General features: G+C 40.5%; 1 protein-coding gene and 2 long non-coding RNA genes across 5 annotated transcripts in view; 1 reads left to right on the forward strand and 2 right to left on the reverse strand.

Annotated features, from left to right (window-relative positions):
• LOC105853441 overlaps positions 1-7,904 on the reverse strand; it is a 13,353-nt gene extending 5,449 nt beyond the window's left edge. The window contains exons 1-3 of the long non-coding RNA XR_001145289.1: positions 7,862-7,904; positions 3,846-3,946; positions 726-804 (exon numbers count right to left, since the gene is read on the reverse strand). This is a non-coding gene — a long non-coding RNA (uncharacterized LOC105853441). The remainder of the gene's footprint in view (positions 1-725; positions 805-3,845; positions 3,947-7,861) is intronic.
• Positions 7,905-7,929: 25 nt separating this feature from the next.
• LOC105853448 lies at positions 7,930-9,368 on the reverse strand. The gene is made up of 3 exons (XR_001145299.1): positions 9,298-9,368; positions 9,002-9,068; positions 7,930-7,969 (listed from the first exon to the last, which is right to left on the reverse strand). It is a non-coding gene; the product is annotated as an uncharacterized LOC105853448 (long non-coding RNA).
• LOC101627997 (up-regulator of cell proliferation) overlaps positions 9,346-22,382 on the forward strand; it is a 34,796-nt gene continuing 21,759 nt past the window's right edge. The window contains exons 1-2 of one of the 3 annotated variants that reach the window (XM_012723062.1): positions 9,346-9,481; positions 12,408-12,466. Coding sequence is in view for 2 of the 3 variants with exons in the window: in XM_012723061.1 (XP_012578515.1) it covers positions 9,468-9,481 (14 nt within the window). In the remaining variant the exon portion in view is untranslated. The remainder of the gene's footprint in view (positions 9,482-12,407; positions 12,467-22,382) is intronic. The other 2 variants (XM_012723061.1, XM_004679897.2) reach the window with 2 other exon arrangements.

A 22,382-nucleotide genomic window follows, 5' to 3' on the forward strand; every position in this document is an offset into this window, starting at 1 on the left:
TAGGTCTCCCTGGAGCTGGACCTTTGGCTGAGTTGGTGGTTGGGTTTGTTTACACTCTTAAGTACTGTGAGCTTTTCTGGCTCCCAAGTCTTCGGGCCTCTGTTGTGGGGGTTTTATCTCCCCCTCCCCACAGGAGTGCAGGGGAGTGCCAGAGGGCTGAAATCCTCCCAGCTGAGCAGGCTGCCAGTTCTCCCTCTGAGCTTTCAGGGCTCTTTTTGTTTAGTCCAAATAGTCCATCCCTGAACAGTGCCTCCCCACTTGCTGAGGTCTTTTCACACAGCCCAGCTGTATCTGTTTAATTCCAGGGTTTTACCACAATTTTTTAGGGTAGATGTTGTAAACAGGTAGACCCCTGAGCAAGTCTCCCCATTTGAGGCACTTCCTAGGGCCTCTGTATGTTGGTTGTGCCCATGCAAGATAGTTAAAATCCCTGCATTTTCCTATGGTTGGGCCTGTGGTTGGGTCCTGTCTGTTTTTTTTCCCCTTTAACTCAGGGGCTTTGTGAGTCTTGTTGACCACACCTTATGAATGACACCAAGACCTGACCAAACCCTAATGTTGCCTAGTCTCAGTTCTCTGTTGTGGGGGCAGGAGATGCGGGTAGGGCTAGAGTTCCTCTTCTCTGCTTCCTGGGCTCTAAGTAGAGCAGTTTTTTTGTTTTTGTGTTTTTGTTCCCCCCCCCACCTCCCCCCCTCGCCCCCCGCAGCAGCTTGGGATCCACTCACCTAGTTGTGTTGTCTCAGTTTATATCCAGGCCTTTGTCGGGGGATGTTGGGGCAAAGGACAGCAACACCTCTCCAGCTCCTGGGGCAAAAAAAAGCAACATCTCTGTGGTTGCTGGGGCAAAGGACGGCAACACCTCTGTGGCATATCCTCGGGTCTCTGGTTCCACTGGAGCTTCAGCCTTTTCCCACAATTTGGTTTCCTCTCCCTAGCTGAGTTGCATCAGTTTATCTCCAGGGCTGTAGCAGGGCTGGAGCAAAAAGCTGCTGTAGCTGTGCAGAGCAGCCAGAGCTGCAGCTGCAGTCAATCTCCCTCTGCAGTGCTTCCTGGTGCAGGGTGCCAAGATTTTTAAAGGAGCCAAATGAGTAGGAAGCCACTGGTGTTCCCCAGATCAGAGTTGCAGGGTTCTGCTAATCCTGCCTGTGTGGCTTCCCTTATGGGAACTCCCAAGTCACTGGTTCTCCCTCAGTTATCTTCCTTCTAGTTAGTCCAGGGTGTTCTCATTTGGGTTGAAAGTCGTAGCATGTAAGTCTATAGTCCATTTTTATATAATCCCATGCAAGTTTGGATGTAGTTGTCTTGGCAACTTTATTCTACCGCCATCTTGCCGGTTCCCGAGCTGGTTGAGCAGATCAGCGCTTTGCACAGAGCCCAGGTGCTCCCTGTGGGGTCTGCTATTTCAGCGGTTTTTCCCTTACCCAGGTGTTCGAGGGTCAGACTTGCAGTCTTTCCACAGCCTTGGCTCCACTCACTGAACTGAGCCATCCCCCTTCACCTCCAGTGTTTAGCGTGGGTCAAAGTGGCTCCTGCAGCCCGCCTAACTTCCAGGTGCCTGGGTTTTCCCTGGAGTTCCCAGAAGGGAACTCCCCAATTGCTGATTCCCCCTCAGTTATCTACCTTCTAGTGAGTCCAGGGTGTTTTCGTTTGGGTTGAAACTTGCAGTAAGTCTATAGTCCGTTTTCAGTCCTCAATTTCTATGCAAGCCTGGACGCAGTGACCTTGGCGTTTTTACCCTCCTCATCTTCTTTTTGTTTGTTTATCATGGTGATTCTGAATTCTCTATCTGGTAAGCTGAGCATTTCTTCTATTTCTTTGGTGCTTTCAGCTGACTGATCTTTTTGTGGTGAATTTTTCCCCTGTGGACTTGCTTGAATATTTGTTTGTCTTCTTTTCCCTGTCGTGTGTTTTCTAATACTTTCTATTCATTGAGACATGGTGTTGCTATGATTGACCAGCATTCTTTCTGGATGTTCTTTCTGGGATGGCAGAGATGGCAGATACTTCAGTTGGGGAGGGTATTCTTGAGCCTTGTTTTATTTCAATATCTCCTGTTTTTCCAGCCCCTACTATGTGGAATTATATCTGTCATCTCTGCCAGTGACACTCAGGAGTCTCTTGTGGTGTTCAGCTTCTTCTGGTAACTCATTGAGCCCTGTCTCTGGAAGGTGCCTGTTGATCTTTGTACCCTTCTGATGCCCTGGGTTCCCTCTGTCTCTGTTTTTTTTTTTTTTTTTCCCTTTTATCTCAGGGGCATGTGAGTTTGCTGCCCCTGCCTTAATGACTAATGCCAGAAACAAGCCTCCAGGCCTATGCTGTGAGGTTGGTGAAATGGTTGCATGCCTTGTAGCTGCCCCAGTCACCAGATCACCAGATTTTCTTCTCCACCCAAATGGGCTCTATGTGCCCATTTGTGCAGTCTTCCCACACCCCCTTGGTTCTACTCACCGAGCCAAATGAGCAGGAATGATCAGGAAGCCTCTGTCTGCGGAGGCTTGAGCCTGGGCATTTCCCCTATAGATCGGAGTTACAGTGTGTCTGTGGTGCTTCCGGGTATGAGTTCCCTTATGGGAACTCCCCAGTCGCCAATTTTCCCTCAGTTATCTTCCTTCCAGTGTGTTCAGTGTGTTCTCATTTGGGGTGAAACTCGTAGCATGTGAGTCTATAGTCCGTTTTTATATAATCCTGTGTGAGCTTGGACATAGTCATCTCAGCATCTTTACTCTGCCACCATCTTGCCCATTCCCGAGGTGGTCAAGCTGGTCTTTCAGCAGCTTTGCCCAGTGCCCAGGTGCTCCGAATCAGATCTGCAGTCTTTCCTCAGCCTGGGTTCCACTCACCATGCTGAGCAGTCTCCCTTCACCTCCATGGCTTTAGGGAGGAGCAAAGCTGCTCCTGCAGCCCACCAAACTCCAGGCACCTGAGTTCTCCCAGGGGAGAGTTCTTTAATCCGAACGCCCCAATTGCTGATTCTTCCTTAGTTATCTTCCTATCTACCTTCCAGGGTGTTCTCATTTGGACTGAAACTCATAGTTTTTAAGTATCACTGTGTGAACCTGGAAGCAGTGATCTTGGCATCTTTACTCTACCACCATCTTGCCGTCCCTCTAATTAATTTTTTTTACATCATTCTTAATTATGTGCTTTTTTACATTTAGGTTGTAACCCCTGAGAACTTGGTAACAAAGATCCTCTTCTAGACTGGGAATGGCTTTCATAATGATTAAGAAAGCAATAAACCAGAATGACATAAACTCATTGGTGTATATATATATATATATATATATATATATATTCCAAATGAAGGTGCACCTAAGTGAATCAGATAATTGTTTTCAAATCTGAAAACATTGAAACAAATAGATATTCAGTTGGAAACTTCAACACCCCATTCTCAGCAATGGAAAGATTAACAGGAGAGAAAATAAATAACAACATTTATTTTCCTTAAATGAGGAACTAAACTTTTATAGGGCACAGAATGCTCCCAACCCCCCCCCCCAAAAAAAACCCAAAAACTGAATACACAGTTTTCTCAAGTGCACATGGATCATTTTCCACGACAGTCCACATATAGGGCCATAAGACAATAATCAACAAACTCAAGAAGGTTGAAATAATATCTTCTCTAGCCAATAAGGTATCTAAGGGGAGACCTACAGGGAGAAAAAAAGGAAATTCTATAAATATGGAGACTAAATAAATACTGAGAGACCACTGGGCCAATGCGGAAATCAAAGGGATAAAAATCAAAATATATTAATCAGTTATAAAATTGTTATTTAATAATTCCATTTATCTCCAAGTCTTGAAGATTTGTTTTAATTTTTTGTTATTCATAGTACCTGGTTTTGGGATGAGATAAGAGGATTACTTTTGAGATGGTAAGTGACAAGTCTTGGTCCTCACATGAACTTGAAGCCTGAATTCACATGACAGTGGTAATCTGAAAATTGAGAAATAACTTTACAGAGTGATCTTGGATAATGAGTGTTTCCAGGAGTATGGTAGACAGAGACACAAAGCACCTCTAGTAAAATACACATTCATTCAAAGTCCCAACAAATTTTAAATTAAATTCCAAGAAAATGAAATTCCAAGAAAATGAACATCTTATTGCCAAAAGTAACACGTAATAAGTAAGTTCAATGGAATGGAAGAAAATGCAAAAAGCATAGTCAAAGTAATACAAGAGAACTCCATAAATCTAATCAAAGAAATACAACAAAATTCAGAAAAAGATAAATAAGTGATGTGAGAAATAAAATTAATGAACTGAAAGTAAAAATTGAAATTTTAACAAGAAAATAATAGAGTTGCAGGAGTTATAAAGGTCAATAGAGGAGATAAAAATTCTGGAGAAATTATGAAGTAGACTGAATGGCATATTGAATCAGTGACCTCAAAAGTGGAAGAAAAAAGAGTAATATGAAGGAAAAAATGAAGAAGAAATTCTTAGAGAATTATCTGAGTACATTAGGGAAGGTGATATAAGTATAGTAGGTTTTCTAGAAGGAGAGAAGTATGGAGAGAACAGAGAGCTCATTTGAAGACAGAGGAAAAAGTCTCAAATCTGGTGAAGGAGCTAAATACATAAAGCTAAAAGAACACATTGTTGTTAGATGTAATGAGTCTTATGCCAAGACACATTGTCTTGAAACTACCAAGAATTTAAAGAACAATGAAAGTGGCTAGGAGAAAATAAGCAGGTTATCTATTAAGCATTGCCTTCAAGCATATATTAGCCTTCTCTGAGAAAATACTAAAAACAATAAGAGAATAGAATGACACTAGTATGCTATTAAAAAAAAAAAAAAACAACTGTCAGCTAAGACTATCCTATCCAAAGAGACTGTCACTGAGATATGAGGAAGGCCTTGCTAGACAAACAGAGATTGATGAAGTTTGAAGACAATGAAAATAGCTCTCCTATTTAAATATAAGAGAAGGAAATCTTAAACAAAAACAAAACTGAACAATTAAATAGAAACAGAAAACTGAATACAAAATGGCAGTAGAAATACTCATATATCAATAATCTCCTTAAAGGTAAATGGACTGAATTCACCAATCACAAGGCCCAGAGAAGTTGGTTGGCATAGAAATAAAAGTCAATGTTCTGCTGTCTTCAGAAGTACCAACTGAACTTCAAAGTTAAACAGGCTCAAAGTAAATGTTTGGAAACCAATCTTATAAGCAAATTGTAACTGATGGTTAAGAAAGGCTCTATATATGTAGACGTCCAGATAGAAAAGGTAAAAAGAAACAGTGATGGGCATCATATAATAGTTAAGAGAAGACATAATATCTATAATACATAATAGTTATAAGGAAGACATAATATCTATCTGTCATGTATGTACGTATACAGCAAATGAAGGAGCATCAAAATATGTACAGCAGTATTAACAAGTATGAAAACAAGAATTTTGGCAACAACACAATGGTAGTAGATGACTTCAACACCACCCTTTCATAAATGGACAGATCACCAGGGAGAAAACCATTAAGGAAAATAACAGCTTTAAAAAAGATATTGGAGGAGAAATGGGCTTAGTAAACATTTTTAGGTCAGTGTATGCCCCAAAAGCTGATTTTACATTCTCCTCACGTGCACATGGAGCATTCTCCAAGAAAGATCACATACTGGGTCACAAAACAATAAATTCATGAAGATTGAATTATATCAAGTAATCTCTTATCACAATCATAATCATGGCCCTCCCTGGTGGCGCAATGGTTAGGACACAGCACTGCAAGCTAGCCACAGCCACTTCAGTGCGAGTTCGATCCCAGCCCCAGAGATGATCCACATGGCACTGCAGACCTCTCCTGACCCACCCACTGCCCATGAAGTACACAGTAGTGTACTTCATGGATCTCCTGTTCTGCTCCTGACTCTGTCTCTGCTGAATCTTCTCACTTCCTGCACCTCTGGCCTGTACCCCAGTTCTGTATGCATAAATAAATAAATCTTTAAAAAAATCATAATCAAACTGGAAATCAACCACCAAAAGAAAGCAAGATATATATACTGAATAGCATATTACTGAATGACTACTGGCTTAATGAGGAAATGAAAAATATATTAATAAATACTTAAAGACACATAAAAATGAAGACATGAACTATCAGAACCTATGGGGTGTAGCAAAGCAATGCTAAGAGGGAAGTACACAGCAACACACACCCCAATTAAGAAATAAGAGAGAGCTCAATCTAATCTTACACCTTAAGGATCTAGATAAATAACTAAAAAACCAAAAAGCCAGTGAAAGATCAGATGAAAATAACTATAGAGCATCAATACCAAATAGAAACAAAAAAGACAGTTCACAAATAGGTGAGAAATTTCTAAATTATAGAATCATAAATGAGAGAAGGTACAACAATAAAACAGGATCGCAAGAAACTTCTATGAACATCTTTATACAAATTGGGTAATTTAGAAGAAATGGACAAACCATAGAAGTATTCAGTAACTGAGACTGAATAAGGAAGAAATAAAAAAGTTGAATAGCCCAATTATAAGCAAGGAAATTGAAACAGTAATCAAAAGTATCCTATAAAACAAAAGCACAAGACCAGTTTCACTAGAGAGTTCTACCAAACCTTTAAAGAGAATTATTACCTATTCTTTTCAAACTCTTCCCAAAAATTAAGGAAGAGTAGTGTTTCTAAGCACATGTGACCCAACATTATTCTGATACTGAGGCAGACCGAATATCGACAAAAAAAAAAAGAGTGAAAATAATTTTAGCAAACTAAATTTGGCAATAAAGTAAAAGGATTATACAGCATGGTCATAAGGGATTTGTTACAAGGATGGTTTCATATGTGAAAATCAATCAGTGTAATAAACCACATCATAACAAGGCAAAAATCATGTCAATAAATGCAGAGAAGGTATTTGAGAAGATTCCACACCTTTATGATCAAAACATTAAAAAAAAAAAAAAGGGAATAGAAGGAACATACCTCAACCTAATAAAGGAAATATTTGCTTAACCCGCGACTAAAATCATACTTACAGGTAAAAATTGTAAGTTTTACCTCTAAGATCATGTTGAAGACAAGGATGCACCTTAATTTTAAAGTGATGTAGTGAGTGTGGAAACCTCAGAAACAGGATGCCACCTGATCAAGATCAAGACTACTGCTATCTATAATAGGGAAAGGGCAGGACAATTGCAAGTAAAAGTGCCATAAAACTTATTTTAAACATGGTTTTTTTTTTTCCTTGAATATTTTTCTTGGTTGTTGTAAACCTTTGACTTTTTCAAACCCCAACAAAGTTTGTTCAGTTTCTGGTTTTCTTCATCTTTCTGTGGGGACATAGGGAGAAATAAGAGCTTGATATTTCTTAGTCTGCTTTTTTGTTGAAATACTGGTTTTTAACCTGTCAAATTGCAATTAAAAAAAGGTGTGAAATTTCTAGAAAAAGTTTTTGAAACTGGCACTCTCATCAGTGTTGGTAACTAAACTGGGAGAAAAACGTTCAGTGCTTGTGTTATGTGTGTGCATAAATATACATGTAAGTGCATGTATATGTTGTTATTGATATATGTGTATTTTTGTGATATGTCTACATACATGGACATTTTCTATCTAATTATATAGGCAAACACATATATACATAAAGAGTATATAGGTATCTGAAAAGACAAAATAATGGTATACTCTGGCCTATAAATTCAATTCCTAGAAATAGATTAAGCAAATAATCATGGATGTGGGCCCTCCCTGGTGGCACAGCAGGTTAAAGTGCAGCACTAAGAATTGGAGGCCACTTCCACATGAGTTTGATCCCCACCTGCCCCAGAGGTGATCCACATGGCGCTGCAGACCTCTCCTGACCTACCTGCTGCTCCCCTCAGCAGTGTACTTCGGAGATCTGCATGTTCTGCTCCCCACTCTGTCTCTGGTGAATCTGCTCACTACTTCTGCACCTCTGGCCTGTAGCCCAGTTCTGTATGCACAAATAAATAAATAGAAAATAGTAAAAATCCACGGATGTGTCCAGCCCAAGTAATAATGAAATTTTGCAGCAATATTTATGTCCAACAAAAGGCATACTAAAAGAAAGAATATTTAATTTCACTTACCTTATACTATTTTTTAATCTACTTTAAAACCAACAAATTTTATTTAAAAAATTATCTGACCACCCTTACTCATGTCAAGAAGTTTAGCAGTTGTCCACTGTCCAAATTCTTCCTAACTTTGGTTTTCTTGGATTTATATTTACAGAGCATTAATTATCTTTGAAATTCAAAGCAATGGTTGTGAGCTTGTATTTTACTGAAAGAAACAGGTGACTCAAAACCTTGGATGAATTCTCAGGAAGGGAAGAGGACAAGATATTAGTTACTTTATTGATACCAATTTATACAATCTTTATAGAAAGGAAGAGAACTGGGTTTTAAATGAGAAAACTGTGGAACAGGGAAGTTTCTCTTATTGGAGGCACCAGAGTCATTAATTGGTAGAGCCCAGATTTCAACCAAGATATTCTGGTTCCAGGGTTTAGGCTATCACTCAGGGTTTAGGCTATCATTCACTGATTTGCTGTCACTTCTTCTTAGTAGTAGTAGTAATATTACTATTATTATTTAACATATAACACAGAAATGTAATCAATGGCCTATACTGTCCAGAGCTTTATGTTAAGCGTTTTCACTTACAAGACCTGAACTCTGAAAACATTTTGCACAGACAGGAACTGATGTTGCAAAACCCCAGAGCAGAATTCCAGACTTCTTATTGTTTAATAACATAATGAAAAGACTAAGAAAAGAGCTTCATAGTCCTTAGAGATTTACAACTTGATTTTACACATATTTTACATAGGGAAAAGGCCAGCACCTGTGCAAGACAGCACAGCAAAGCAAGGTGGCAAAGGTGTTTGGATCATTTACAACAACTCCTTTCTACTACTGGCTAAAGAAAGGCTTTCCTTTGCGGAAATAAAATTAAACTTGCAGTTAAGCGTCCACTTTACCTGCATCTAGCTGGTGCTTCTTGGTTAGGGGAGACCTTTGTGCCTCTCAGGCTTGTGCAGGCCGCACCTGAGCAGTTGGGTGGCCACAGCTATAGGCTCAAGCTGGCCGCCTGCCCCCACCCACGTTGTCCAGTACCACCAGCGTGCTGTGATGAGCCCTTAACACCCCCAGGCAGCTCACAGGCGACCCTGGCTGAAACCACACCCGGTTCCTGGCCCGCTAACACTCCTCCTCCGACTGCCCCCGGTCTCCTCTCCAACCCACTCCCCGGTCTCCGTGGGTTCCCTCCTCTTGCCTCCCCAGGCCCTTTCCAGGCGCTTCCTCCCCTCAGGGCCTCAGTCCGGAGCCCCCAGCAGCCCCGAGCGGCCCTGGGCTGGAAGCCGGCGGCGAGGCCCCTCCCCGGCGCAGAGTCGCTGGGCGCGGAGGAAGCGGAGGCGGCGACAGCGTCGGGACCTGGCTGTGCTCATGGCGTCGCCCGGGTGAGTACAGAGCTCTGGTGTGCCGCGCCGGGGTGGGAGAGTTGCGTGGGGGTTCGGGCTGCCGCCGGCCTGCCTCTCGGCCTCACTCCCAACCCGGACACCAGCGGCCCGCTCAGCCCTGCGGCCCTCTCCTGCCGACCTTGGGCTGCTGCGGCCGAGGGTGTAGGTGAGGGGAAGGGGAACTGGGGGCAAGGAGGGCGGGGTGTATGGAAGGGTGTGTGGAGGGGGCGAGTTGCGGGCACCGAGGGGGAGTCGGCGCCTGGGTCTAGGGGATCCCGTGGGGCACGGGTGCGGGGGAGCTGTGCTGGGGTGTGGAAGGGAATGCGGGGGCGGAGGCAGCGGAGATACCGGAGATACCGCCTGAGGTGGGGGTACAGGGCGAGGGGAAGGGGGCGTCGGGGATGGAGGCTACTGAGCCTGGTGGGAGTTTGGGATGAAGGGGAACCCAGATTCCGGGGCTGGGAAGGGAATGCTGGCTGGGCTGCTGGTTCAGGAGGCCTCTGAGCCAGCTCGCCAGGAATCGGATGTCCTCTCTGTGTTTTTCCACTTGCTCGCATTGGAGTTGATGCGGGTTCTTCCGTGGACTGGCCAGACTAGGTGCCAGCCGGAATGTCAGCGAATGTAAGGAGCTAGGGCAAGTGGACACCCAGTACTCACCCTTTCAGGGACTACTGACCAGTCCTGTCAAGGGACCCAGTTAGGATGGTGCCTGTGTTATGTTCTCTTTCGCTTCTTTAGTGTTTGTTAAAATGTGCTTTCTTTTAGGAATTGATAATGACATATAGTTTGTAATTTTATTTTTTAATCTTTAGTTGCGAAATAAAAACCTCAGCAATACCTTACCATTACTTATTGTTTGGGTAATTTAACAAGTAATGAAAATGTAATCATAATTAAGTGAAAATCCTCAAACCTCAGAGGAAGGAAATTTAGTCTCAAGGTCATTGTTTTTGTTAGTAAAACTCTTCATTTAACTGTATCCTTCATTCACAGAAGGATAGACCTAGTGATAATGACAGCAATTAAAATTGTACATTTTTGTGCTTCACAAGGGCTTTTATAGGTCCCAGGGCCTCCCCTCTTACAGGGGAAGCAGGAGCCATGCCTTAGAGCCTATGTTGTGGGCCTTGATGGAGCAAGCTGGAATTTATGTCTAGCCAAGTCATGGAAGTTTTTCTGTTTGGGGAGCAGAGGAGATAAAGGATACAGTACTTTGAGCTCATAAATAGAGTAAACAACAACCCACCCCTACAAAGGCCAGGTTGATTCATCCAGGGGTTCAAGGTCCCACTTCATTCCTGTTGCTCTTGTCAGGAAAGCGTGAGGCCCAGAGACCTGGATGCCATAGCAAAATGGCTGAATTTCTGGGACTCCTCAAGCTCTTTTAAGAACTGATGGTACAAACACACCAGTCTTGTAGACATGGGTTAGAGACAGACTTACTGTTTCACTGGTATGCCTTTTTCTGAGCCAGAAGGCCTCAAACTGATCATAAACTGTGGAAGAGATAGTGTTAATTCATATTTGACATTGACAGTGTCAGTTATTTGTGGGTGACCCCATGAGTCTGCAGTTGGTATATATCTGTAATTTTCTGAGGTAATACACAACGGCTCTTCCCATTTCCAAAGCAAAGGTCACAACACTTTTAGTGTACTTCAGTTGATTCTTAGAGAAAACAATACACCTATTATGGCATATCAGTTTTGGAATAGTACACATCTACATGTTTAACATCTAATGCGTCATCTCTGCTAGGTTGTTAGTTCGTCAAAGTCTGACTAGGGTGACGTGGCCTTCCTGAGATCTTCCAACTTGTTTCAGTCAGCTAGCCAGATTTCTTGTGCCAACTAGTTTTACAGGACTAGATACTGTAGAAACAAATTCAAAGATTCAGGGCCAGAATGAGAGGGGAGCTGTTCATAGAAGAGCCACCAAATGTGATATTCTTTCTTAAGTGACAATCTGCCTGACAAAAGAAATCTGACAATGTGATAGGCATAGTGCAAAAGGAAATGGCCAAAATGAAGGCACCAGAGAAAGGATAAATTTCAGATGACCCGTGACAGTGTGTTTAGAGCTAAGTGGAAAGAGGTTGGGGTCTCACCTGAAATGGAACTCCTTAACTCTCTACCATCTGCTCTCTCATGCGAGACCCGCATCTCTAGTCTTCCTTATTCTATCTGTTCCTTCAATGTTGGGAATTCTTTTGGTTCTCTGCTCCATCTCTGCTAATCCTAGCAACCATTCTCTGCAACACCACATCCTGTAGCTTTATTTTACTATTATTTTTTAAATATTTATTTATTTATGCATACAGAACTGGGGTAGGCCAGAGGTGCAGGAGTGGTGAGAGGACTCACCAGAGGTGGAGTGGGGAGCAGAACAGGCAGACTGATGAAGTACACTGAAGGGAGCAGTGGGGAGGTCAGAAGAGGTCTGCCATATCATATGGGTCACCTCCCTGTCTGGGAATTGAACTGGTGTTTAAGTGGCTTTGGTTAGCCTTGCAGTGCTAACCAAAGCATACCACCAGGGAGGGCCCATTTCTGTAACTAAGTATTTAAATGTTGTGTAAATCAGAGGTTCTTAATCCAAAGCCCATATAGTTTGTAAGTTGGCTTCTGATGTCCCTGCATTCCTTGAAATTATGTGCAGGGTTGGGAATTTGTATTTATTTTCTTGGGGCCATGTGGCTGTAACCATTATCACTGTAGCCCATCTTGAAGACCCCACTCTTAAGCAATATCCATCGAAACCCTCCTAGAAGATAGCACATCTGGATTAACTGGGAAAAGTGTATATGTGTTTCAGATTGTTAGTGATAGGTAATTTGAAGAACTGAAAAAAAAAAAAAGAATAAAAATTAAATATAATCTGATTTCACATAGCCTACCACTCTTTAAAATTTTGGTATCTTTTCTAGGTCACTTTTATCAGAGAGACATCTAGGTACAACCAAAGGCCTTGCCCCATCTTAGCTAGGCAAGTATTATGACAGAAATTTTCCTTCACATGCTATATTTCTTCTTTGTTATTCTTCCCAACTTACTATCTTAACCATTTATTTCTCTGCCTTTATTTAAATGCTATCAAATATTTCTGTAGCTTGCTTTATTTGCTCAATAGTAGGCTTTGAAATTCTTTCTTACAACAAGGAATTTACCTACCTGAATTTTGGTACTTTTACAATATTCTGTGGTATGCTTATATTATTTACTTAAGACTGGTTTCAGTTTTATCTGTAAGATAACATCACATGTTGGATATGCACAAATGTTTTCTCTAGTAGATACAATGGATTCACTACGGGGTGTTTTAATTGATACTACTAGAGTATTTTCATAAATAATTGTTCTACTTGCCATACCACCGCCAGATTTCATTGAAGGGCTATATCTGATGACATAAGACATTTAAAGTTTTATATGCCTGTTAAAGTGCTGAGTTCAAATTTTGGAAGCTAATGTATCTTCATTCATCCAATCTTTAAAGATAGAAACTTCATCCCAAACTCTGAAATCCTTAAGAAATAGTCCCAATTTCTTTGATGCCATCAATAACCATTGAGCTTTAATCACCAACACCATGTAAGTAAACTCGTACCTCTCATGTTTTTTGTGTTAGAAAATGTGATCATTTTAACACTTCAGTAATTTGTGCTGTCCAGGAATGTAATGAGTCCTTTCCTTGTGTGAAGGTTTAGGGATGAAGGAACTCAACTGAGACTTAAGCCACCCTCCTGGCCACTGATTTCCAAATTCATCTCTCTTGGCAGATAAAAGAACTTCTAGTTAACAGCCACTGGGCATTTAAAAGTATCCAAGACTTTGTTTCATTTTTTTGTCTTCTTTGTCTAGGAAGTGTCTTTATCAGCTCTTTCCTTTTGGGAGATTGCAAGTATCCTGGGCTTTGTCTCCTGGGAAGGGCTTGCCCTGGTCCAAATGGGCCAGAACATATATTGGCTCATCACATTGGCCAGGCTGGGGGAGGGAGGAAAGATCCAGAAACCACTGTTAGGAGGAAACACTGGCACTCAGATTGTATGTCTGTCCTGTAGAAGACCAAAGCAGTTTTTAGTCTGGCAGTAGCTGTATGTAGCTGCTGTGGCATTAAGGAGGATTGCCAGCCCAGTGGAATGGCTTTGATTTTTCTCTTTACATTACCCCTTCCTAAATCGGGGGATTGCTCAACAAATCACTCAGCATCCTGGTGTGTCCCAACTGAAGATACTAGGAGATCTAGGAAGGGTGTTATAGGCCAAAGTGTTCCTAAATAGTGTGCTCACCAGTCCTCACTTTACCTGCTTGTGGTTGTCAGTCGTGCAATGTGTTGCAGTTAGAATGACATGCGACTGACTTCTCTGAAGCTCAGAAGAGGGTCTCTTACCGAGCACCATAAGTGGCTGGAGCTTTCTAATCAGAGGGGATGTTATTTTAAATTTAGCTTACTCCTACTCCTAAGAAGTTTGTAGTTAGGCTGTGTTCTAAGTGCTTTTGCATATACTTTGTTATTTAATCTTCACATTAATCCTATCAATAAATGCTATTATTATCCTCATTATACAGGTAAGGAAACTAAGGCTTTGGCTAACTATACAGTTCAAATTAAAACTTGATGCAAAACAATCCCACTAAGGACCATTGCAGTTGGTTTAAATTTGGTTACTATTTTACAAACAAAATGTTGGATTCTGTGTTTTGTCCTGCTTAGGTTGAAGCACGTGAAGCATCTAGAGATTTCTTTACATGGTTTGTTGGAGTAAGAAACAATTTTGACCATAAATTAGGGTTTTATAAAAGATTTTTAAAATGAAGTGATTTAGAAGCAACTCTTTCCTTTATGGTAGGATTCCCATATAGAGGCTACTTTCCAACACTGTCTGCATGTCAGAAAGGCCAATTTTCCCTGTACTTAAGATGCGGTGGTTCTGTTTTAGATTCTGTACACTGGACTTTTTATAAAATTTTCAGTTGCCTTTTTTTTTTTTTAAAAAAAAAGAGTGATGTATGTACAAATTTCAAATTGCATGAGAGGGATTTAAATAAAAATGCAGGCACTGCCTATCCTTATCTTACTGAGGGCATCTCCCAGAATGGAGGGCACAATGGGGATACTATATCTTCTTCCATGTTTTGTTTCAAGCATTCAAAAGTATTCAAAAATGCATTTTGGAGATGCCCTTTGTGATTTTTTTTGTTTGTTTCGCTTTTGATTCTTAGCACTCTCATATATTTATAGATTTGTATACATTGAGAAAATAAACCTTTTTTCATTTGTCTCAAGTACGTTTCCTCAGTATGTCATATGCCTATAGACTTAATGAAACCTTCCTAGTCTGAGTTTTTTTTTTTAAGTTTTTAGTGTTTTCTTTCATTTTTTTTGTTTCATTTTCTAATTTAAATCTTAAACACAGCTGGTATTCATTTTGGTGAAATGTGTACTAAAGATACATCTTTATTTTTTCCAGGTTGATCACTAGATAGTCACAGCTATTAGGTAGTGGAAAAAATTCTGATTATTTATTCTTGTTTCCGCCATCTCCTTGTACTTACTCTGTCTGTTCATAAACCAGTATTGAGACCTTAATTTATGCTGGCTTTCACTATGTTTTACTATCTGGCAGGTTTTGTCCTTCTTCATTATTGTTCTTTTTCAGAATTTTTCTGGTTGCTATTGTACAAATGTTTCTTTACAGAGTCAATTTATCTGTGTGTTGATTAATTCACTTGTAGGTTAATTTAGAGAGATTTTGTTACATGGCAACCCAATGTGAACTGGATTGCCTGTGTGTGGGTCCTTTAATTGTACTGCAGGCACATACAAAAAGGTCAACAATGGGTTTATTTACAAGGGGAAAGGAAAAGGAACAACCCAGGAAAGAGAGAGAGATACAAGTTAACTAGAGCATCTCACCAGTTCCGCTGGCTTGGAACTCCAATAGCACACTGAAAGCTCATCAAGAGCCAAGCTAACAGCCACCAGCAAGAGGCCAAGGAGAGAGAGCCAACATGGCTGTCTCAAAAAGTCCCCAAAATGCCTGCCCTTGAGTCCTTGCAGGTCTCCCCGGGTGTTGTAGTTTCAATGACTGGAATAGGGGGTAGAGTTGTAGTTTCAATAACTGAAGTAGGGAGTGGAGTCCACAAAACTGTGCAGAGTTTCTTCAGGACATCCTTTCCTCCTAAGAATTGGACATTAAAAATTATTTTAAGCTTTCCCAAGACAGAATATATCTTTTCATTTGTTCAATCTCTTATTTATATAGATGTACATTTATTATATATATTATTTATTTTTTTGTCATTGATAATATAAAAGGGAGGTTTCCTTCCACATTTCTAATCTTTTGTTTGTGTACAGGAAGGCAAATAGTTTTAAAATAAAGTTTTGTATTTCTCAGTTTAATGAATTCTCTTATTATCTGCAGTAGTTTTCTAGATCTGTTTGCACCAAAGTATCTTTCTGTTGCTGTAAATATATAACAAGTTGATTCTTTGCTGTGAGTTTTCTAGAAAAGAGCCAAAGGTTGTCTTTCTAGTAAATATGGAGATCTGACTGACCTATACCTTCTGGCACTGAAGCTTACTTAGCCCCATGATGTCTATGTGTCTTAAGCCAATATGTCAGCCTCTGCTCAAACCCTTCTCATCAGAGACACTTTATGGAGCCTAAAAAATTTATGGACAGTAAAAACTTTATGGGCTCTGACTTTTACACACACTGTCCAATTTGTTGAAATCAGAGTTTACATATTATTACCTCATTAGAACATATTGTCACCCAGGTCAGAACCTTTCTCATCTCTTTTCTGTCCTCAACTCAGCAGCCAGTTAATAAGACAGGCATGTTATCTTGGACATCTTTCATAATAAAAGAGTTTCTGTGTGGCCCCATCTTACAACGTTCTTCCTGCTTACTTCTTCCTGCTTCTTCCAGCCACATTGGAATGTCCCTGAGCATTTTTAGGATTTTGTTCCAGCCAGGCCTGTGCCTCTGGCTAGATTCTTTCTCCTTAGGGCATACTTCTGCCCTCAGTTCCTACCTTCTGTGGGGACTAGCCTGACCACCCAACAGTGTGCACTCTGTTTATCACTTGTCCATTCCCCCAATACTAGTTTGTACCTTCTTTCCATAGCTCTTAATATTTTTCTGTGTATTTAAAAATCTTAAAAATTGTTTATTAGCTCTCTCCTCCTTGAATATCAGCTAAGAGCAGGAATTTTTATTTCTTTCACTGATATACCTGAAACTCCTCAAAATGTTCCCAGCAGTGGGAACATTATACATGTGGATAAACCCAGGCAAACACTAGCTACCTTTTATAAACCTTTTCATGTATATCAGGTGCTCTGGATCCTTTTAGCAGCCTGAGGAAGGTTGCAGAGCAGAAATGATTTTACAGATTAGTGTGTATCTTTTAGTGTGGTTCTTGTGTTAATGATTGTTCTTAATAGCTATCTAGTCTAATCTAAGTGCCTAGAAGACTAGGGTTGCACTTTTATAGCTGTTTCCTTTTGTTTAATGCATTAACTCAGAACAACAACTAGTTGCTGATCAAACCATTTCTTTCTTCAGAACACTTTGGGAGTTTGGATGTTATAATGACTACCTACCACCTCTGGTCTGATGAAGGGATATCGCAGTAGCCGTAGCACTGTGCCTGGTATATGGAGGGTGGACCTTTTCTCATTGTGCTGCCTTCTTGCCTTCAGGGAGATCTAGGTTCATAAAAAGCAAGAGAATAGCATCAGGTCCCATTGTCATGTTTCTCAAATACCCCAGAGTTTTTCAGGCCATAACAGTTGTCTTTTTCCTTTGTGGTAATGTCTGACACCTGCTTTGTCTTCATGAACTATTTGATGGGACCTTTTCATATATATTTTCTCAGCTTGTCCATCACTGCATACTGAGTTTTAAACTTCTCTAAGTGTGTAGTCTCCCTCCAGAGTCAGGGTGATCCCTAAACTTAGGATTGTTGTGGATTGAACTGTCCATTCCTGCAACCCCAACATTTTGAAATCCTAAACCCTAGTGCCAAACATATTGAAATCCTAACCCCTACCTAGTACCTGTGAATGTGATCCTTTTTTGGCAGTTGACATTTGTAAATGTGATTAACCTCCAGAGAAGAAATGCAGATGGCTAACAACATATGAAAAAATGTTCAACATCACTTGTAATAAGGGAGATGCAAATTAAAACCACAATGAGATACCACCTCACCTCAGTGAGAATGGCACATCTTAAAACAACTAGCAACAACAAATGTTAGTGAGGATGTGGAGAAAAAGGAACTCTCCTACACTGCTGGTGGGAGTGCAAACTAGTACAACCACTATGGAAAACTGTTTGGAGGTTCCTCAAACTGCTAAACATGGAGCTTCCCTATGACCCAGCAATCCCACTCCTAGGTATCTACCCAAAAGAAACAAAAATACTGATTCAAAAAGATACCTGCAGCCCATGTTTATTGTTGCATTATTTACTATTGAAAAGATATGGAAACATCCCAAATGCCCAAAAGTGGATGACTGGATTAAGAAGATGTGGTATGTATACACAATGGAATATTGCTCAGCAACTATAGATAAATGAATAAATGAATAAACAAACAAACAAACATACCTTTTGCAGCAACATAGATAGCACTGGAAAAGATCATGCTTAGTGAAATAAGCCAGAAAGAAAAGGAAAAATTCCGAACAGTTTCACTCATAGCAGGAGTGTAACGGATGAGGCAAGAAAATTAAAATAATAATAATAATAATAAAAAAGAACAGTTACATACCAGAGACATTTTATGGGGGTGGAGTGGGGAATGAGATAAAAAACATTGGGGAGAGGGAAATGTACTGGATTGTGGTGATGGCATATGGGTGATTTGGTAATGGGAAGCCCAAGGGGATTGCAAATGAGATGGAAAAATGCATAAAATGATGGAAAAATAAACATATATATAAAAAAAAGAAAAAAGAAATAAGCAAACCTGAAAAAAAGGTGGGGGGGGGAACGCACTGGACTTTGGGTGCACATGGGTGATTTGGTGATGGGAAGCCCAAGAGGATTACAAATGAGATGGAAAAATGCACAAAATGATGGAAAAATAAGCTATTGAAAAGAAAAACAACTAAACTTGTAACCCTATTGAAAACATCCACTGGAACACTGGCATTCAGTTTAGACATTAGCAAACTAGTTAGTTTGTACTCCAGTGGTAAATTCTACATTAGATCACAAAACAGTACATAAGCAAATGTGAGAATTTTACTTTAAAGTAACAGGCAGAAATCTACATCATAATAATCAACTATAGTGTTTGAATAAAATTACAAAGGCTAGAATAAAATATTCTAGACAGCAAAAAAAAAATAACTGTAATGTTGCTTATCTGAACCAATAATTAAAACTGTATAATATTTGCTATTCCTAAAAATGTGATTAGTGGTTACACGTGGATCCTAAAGAGACACAGATGCACATGTCATACCAAGACAGAGGTAGAAACTAGTGTAACTATCAGGAGACACAGATACATTTTATATCTGCTAGGTTTGCTGTAACAAAGTACCAAAAATTTCTTGTGTGGCTTAAAGAAAACAGAAATGTATCCTCTCATAAGGGCTGGAGTCCAGACGTCAGATGCTAGAGAGTGAGAAGGGTACTTTCTGCTGGAAGCTCGGTCTCAGATTCTGGTTACTGCTGGTGATCTTCAGCATTTTTTCATTGTAGATGTATCACTTCAATCTCTACCTCCATCTTCATAAGTTTTCTTCCTTTATATTCTAATTTGCTTCCTGTAAAGATACTGTCATTACATTAGAGGTCAACCCTATGCTGGTATGACCTCATCTTTACTTAACCAATTACATCTGTAAGACCTATTTCCAAGTAAGGTCACTTTCATAGTACTGGGGTTAGGACTTAAACATATTTTTTGGAACACAGCTCAATCCACATCAAAAATACCAAGAAGGTTGAAAAGGTTTATTATTCATTTACTGAGGCATTCTCAACAGAGAAACTAGTTTCAAGTTTTGTTTTGCTTTGGGAGTGGTAATGAGATGAGGGTCCCTTGCTAGTGCCAAAGTGGGGAACCCTGGCCTTTCTTATCAGCTGGCCATATGTGGGTGGAGAGAAATGTGGCAGGTCTTGAAAATTCTGAGCATCAAACAGGAAAAGTTGTTGGCTACATTATGGTGAGCAGGGTGCACCTGTATTTACCTAGCATCCACCTTTTTGGAATGGTTTCCCATCTTACCATGCTTTATTGGCACAACCCAAGGAAGGAGCTGGATTTATTGGTAGGAATTAGTCCTGCTCATGAGGTTTGGATACTTAATGCCAGACATTGATAGACACTGACCAAGGATTACCTGGCTTTGAGGCAATAGCGTGTATCTCCATTTTCAGAGGAGTGTCAACATGCTTTGAACACCCTGGTCTTTGAATCATAATCACCAGGTGTAAGCAGAAAACCTCAAGTAATTCTTTTGGACACTAGGGAAAAAAAGGCCAAGGAAAGTTTTCCTTGTACCTTAGCCTAAAGAGAGCAAGTGAGGGCCCTCCCTGTGGGTTAAGGTGCAGCACTAAAAAGCTAAAGCTCCTTAAGCATGAGTTCGAGCCCCACCCTAGAGGTGATCCACATGGTGTGGCAGACCTGTCCTGGCCCGCCCTCTGCTCTCCCCTCTGCAGTGTACTTCATTGATCTGCCTGTTCTGCTTCCCACTCTGTCTCTGGTGAATCCTCTCACTGCCCCTGCACCTTCAGCCTATACCCCAGTTCTGTATGTACAAATAAATAAATCTTTAAAAAAAAAGAGAGAGAGAGAGAGAGAGAGCAAGTGAGACAAACTCCCTGAGGTATGAGATATAGGCCATCAAAGCAGCCCTTCCAGACGTGGAGACAAGATTAACTTTGTGTCAAGATTAGCCTTGTGACCTCAAAAGGTGAGGTCCCCTTGACTATGCCAGCTGGCAGGTCCTGGGGTAGACCCCATCCATGCCCTCTACTTTAGGGACGTGATTCTGCCAGTTGAATTGTGTACAAGCCAGGGATTGTGCTGGACAGACTGGGCTCTCAAATTGGCAGTCAGATCACCCTGATCCTGGAGAGAAGTGTGGGAGGTGAGCCTAAGAGGGCAGATAAGCAATGATACCGATTGGCAACCCTCACCCATGCCAGGTTCCTGTGCCTGTGGCTTCAACCTGTGCCTAAGCTGGGTTCCATTTTTGGCACCACAGCCTTGGTCTTGAAAGGATTAATTTGAGTCCCAGGAGAAAACTGAAACTTAAAGAACAAGGGAGTAAAATGATGCACACAGAATGTAGTAATATATATCAGTGAGTTACAGCAACATAATTTGATAAAAGAGGGAGAATATTAGTACTTTAACATATAAATGATATTAACAGTTTTCAAAAACTGTTTTGCAAAAAAGTCCCCCTTGTTTATGTCTGGGGCCATTGTAAGTATTTTTGGTTTTCTGTCTTAGTTCACTCTGCTTATCAGAAGGCAGGAGACAGCTTTGGAAGCTATATGCTCAGAAGAGGGTTGGAGTCATAATTGGCAAAAGTATAAAATCTATGGTTTTATAATTTTTAACTGTCATTAAAATTTACCTAAAACCCATCTGAGCTTGAAAAGTAATAAGCCAGAAGAGAACCAGAAGATTCATGCTTGGATTCTGGTGCTGCCTGCTGCTAGCTTAGTGATATTGGGCACATCTTTTGACCTCTTTGAGCCCTCTTTTCCACCTTGCAGAATGTTGCAGGTTTTTTGGATATTATGTTATGAAATTCCACAGATTGATTTAACAATAGAAATTTATTTCTGGAAGTTTAAAGTCCAGATGAAGGTGTGACTAGAATTGGTTTCTCCAAAATTCTCCCTCATTTGCTGGTGCCTGAAGGAAAAGTAAGTTCTTAGGTGTCCTAGGACATCTATCCCATCAGACCAGAGATCTACTTGTACATCTTCATTTGCCCTCCCTCGATGATGCCTCTCTGTCACATTGGGGGGTGCAGGTTTCAGTGTATGAAATTTGAGGGGACACCATTTGGTCTATACAAGGGTTGAAAATAGAGTAGAAGTTAAAAAGTGAGACAAACATGAGACACTGTATCTGTCCACTTCTGCATGGTGGCCAAGCAGGGCCAACTTCCTCCTGTTTAGAACATTTTGACCTGGTACAGGTAAGCCGTGAAGGTTGTTGCCAAGAAGTAGAGTATTATATTAATATTTTTACAAGTTAGCACAAACTCAAGGTTATTCATCCAATAACATTACTCTTGTAACTTGCTTTCTTGTAACTTGCTTTCTTGTATGGGAAAGAGTTTTCAAGTCAAGCTCCTGTCATGGAAACTACCTGAAGAGTGCATCCTAGGGTGTTTTCCAATCTGAAAGTCTGTGTAAAGGCAACACCCTCAGCTATAAATACTTATCCTCTGTCCCTTACCTGCCTGAGATCATGAGACAGGCCAGATCTTTTTTCTTCTCTTATGGGGATTTATTTTTAATGGATCATATTTTCCATTTTTAAGCTTTTTCCTTGTTACAATAGCGGTATATATTTCTTGCAGAAAAGTGAGACAGCAAAAAAAAAATCCCATTTTTATCACCATCAGGGTCAGATTAAATCAGAAAGCTGCTTTGTGCTCTGTGCTATGAAGTGCCTAAAGCTCTCCTCAGAGAGGGCAGAGGATGAGAATACTAGAATGATGGCCTGAGTGCCTAAAATTTCATTTAGGAGTGGGGATTTTGATTTATTGATGAATGAAATGATATGAAATTGATCTCATTGAGGGGTCCTGCCACAAACTGACTTTAAAGTGTACTATTGAACCAGTGGATTTGAATAGAAAACCCAGATATAAACCCACGAGTTTATGGACACCTAATTTTT

Source organism: Condylura cristata, unplaced genomic scaffold, assembly GCF_000260355.1.
Source record: "Condylura cristata isolate star-nosed mole 26May11 unplaced genomic scaffold, ConCri1.0 scaffold00009, whole genome shotgun sequence".
Taxonomy (NCBI): Eukaryota; Metazoa; Chordata; class Mammalia; order Eulipotyphla; family Talpidae; genus Condylura; species Condylura cristata.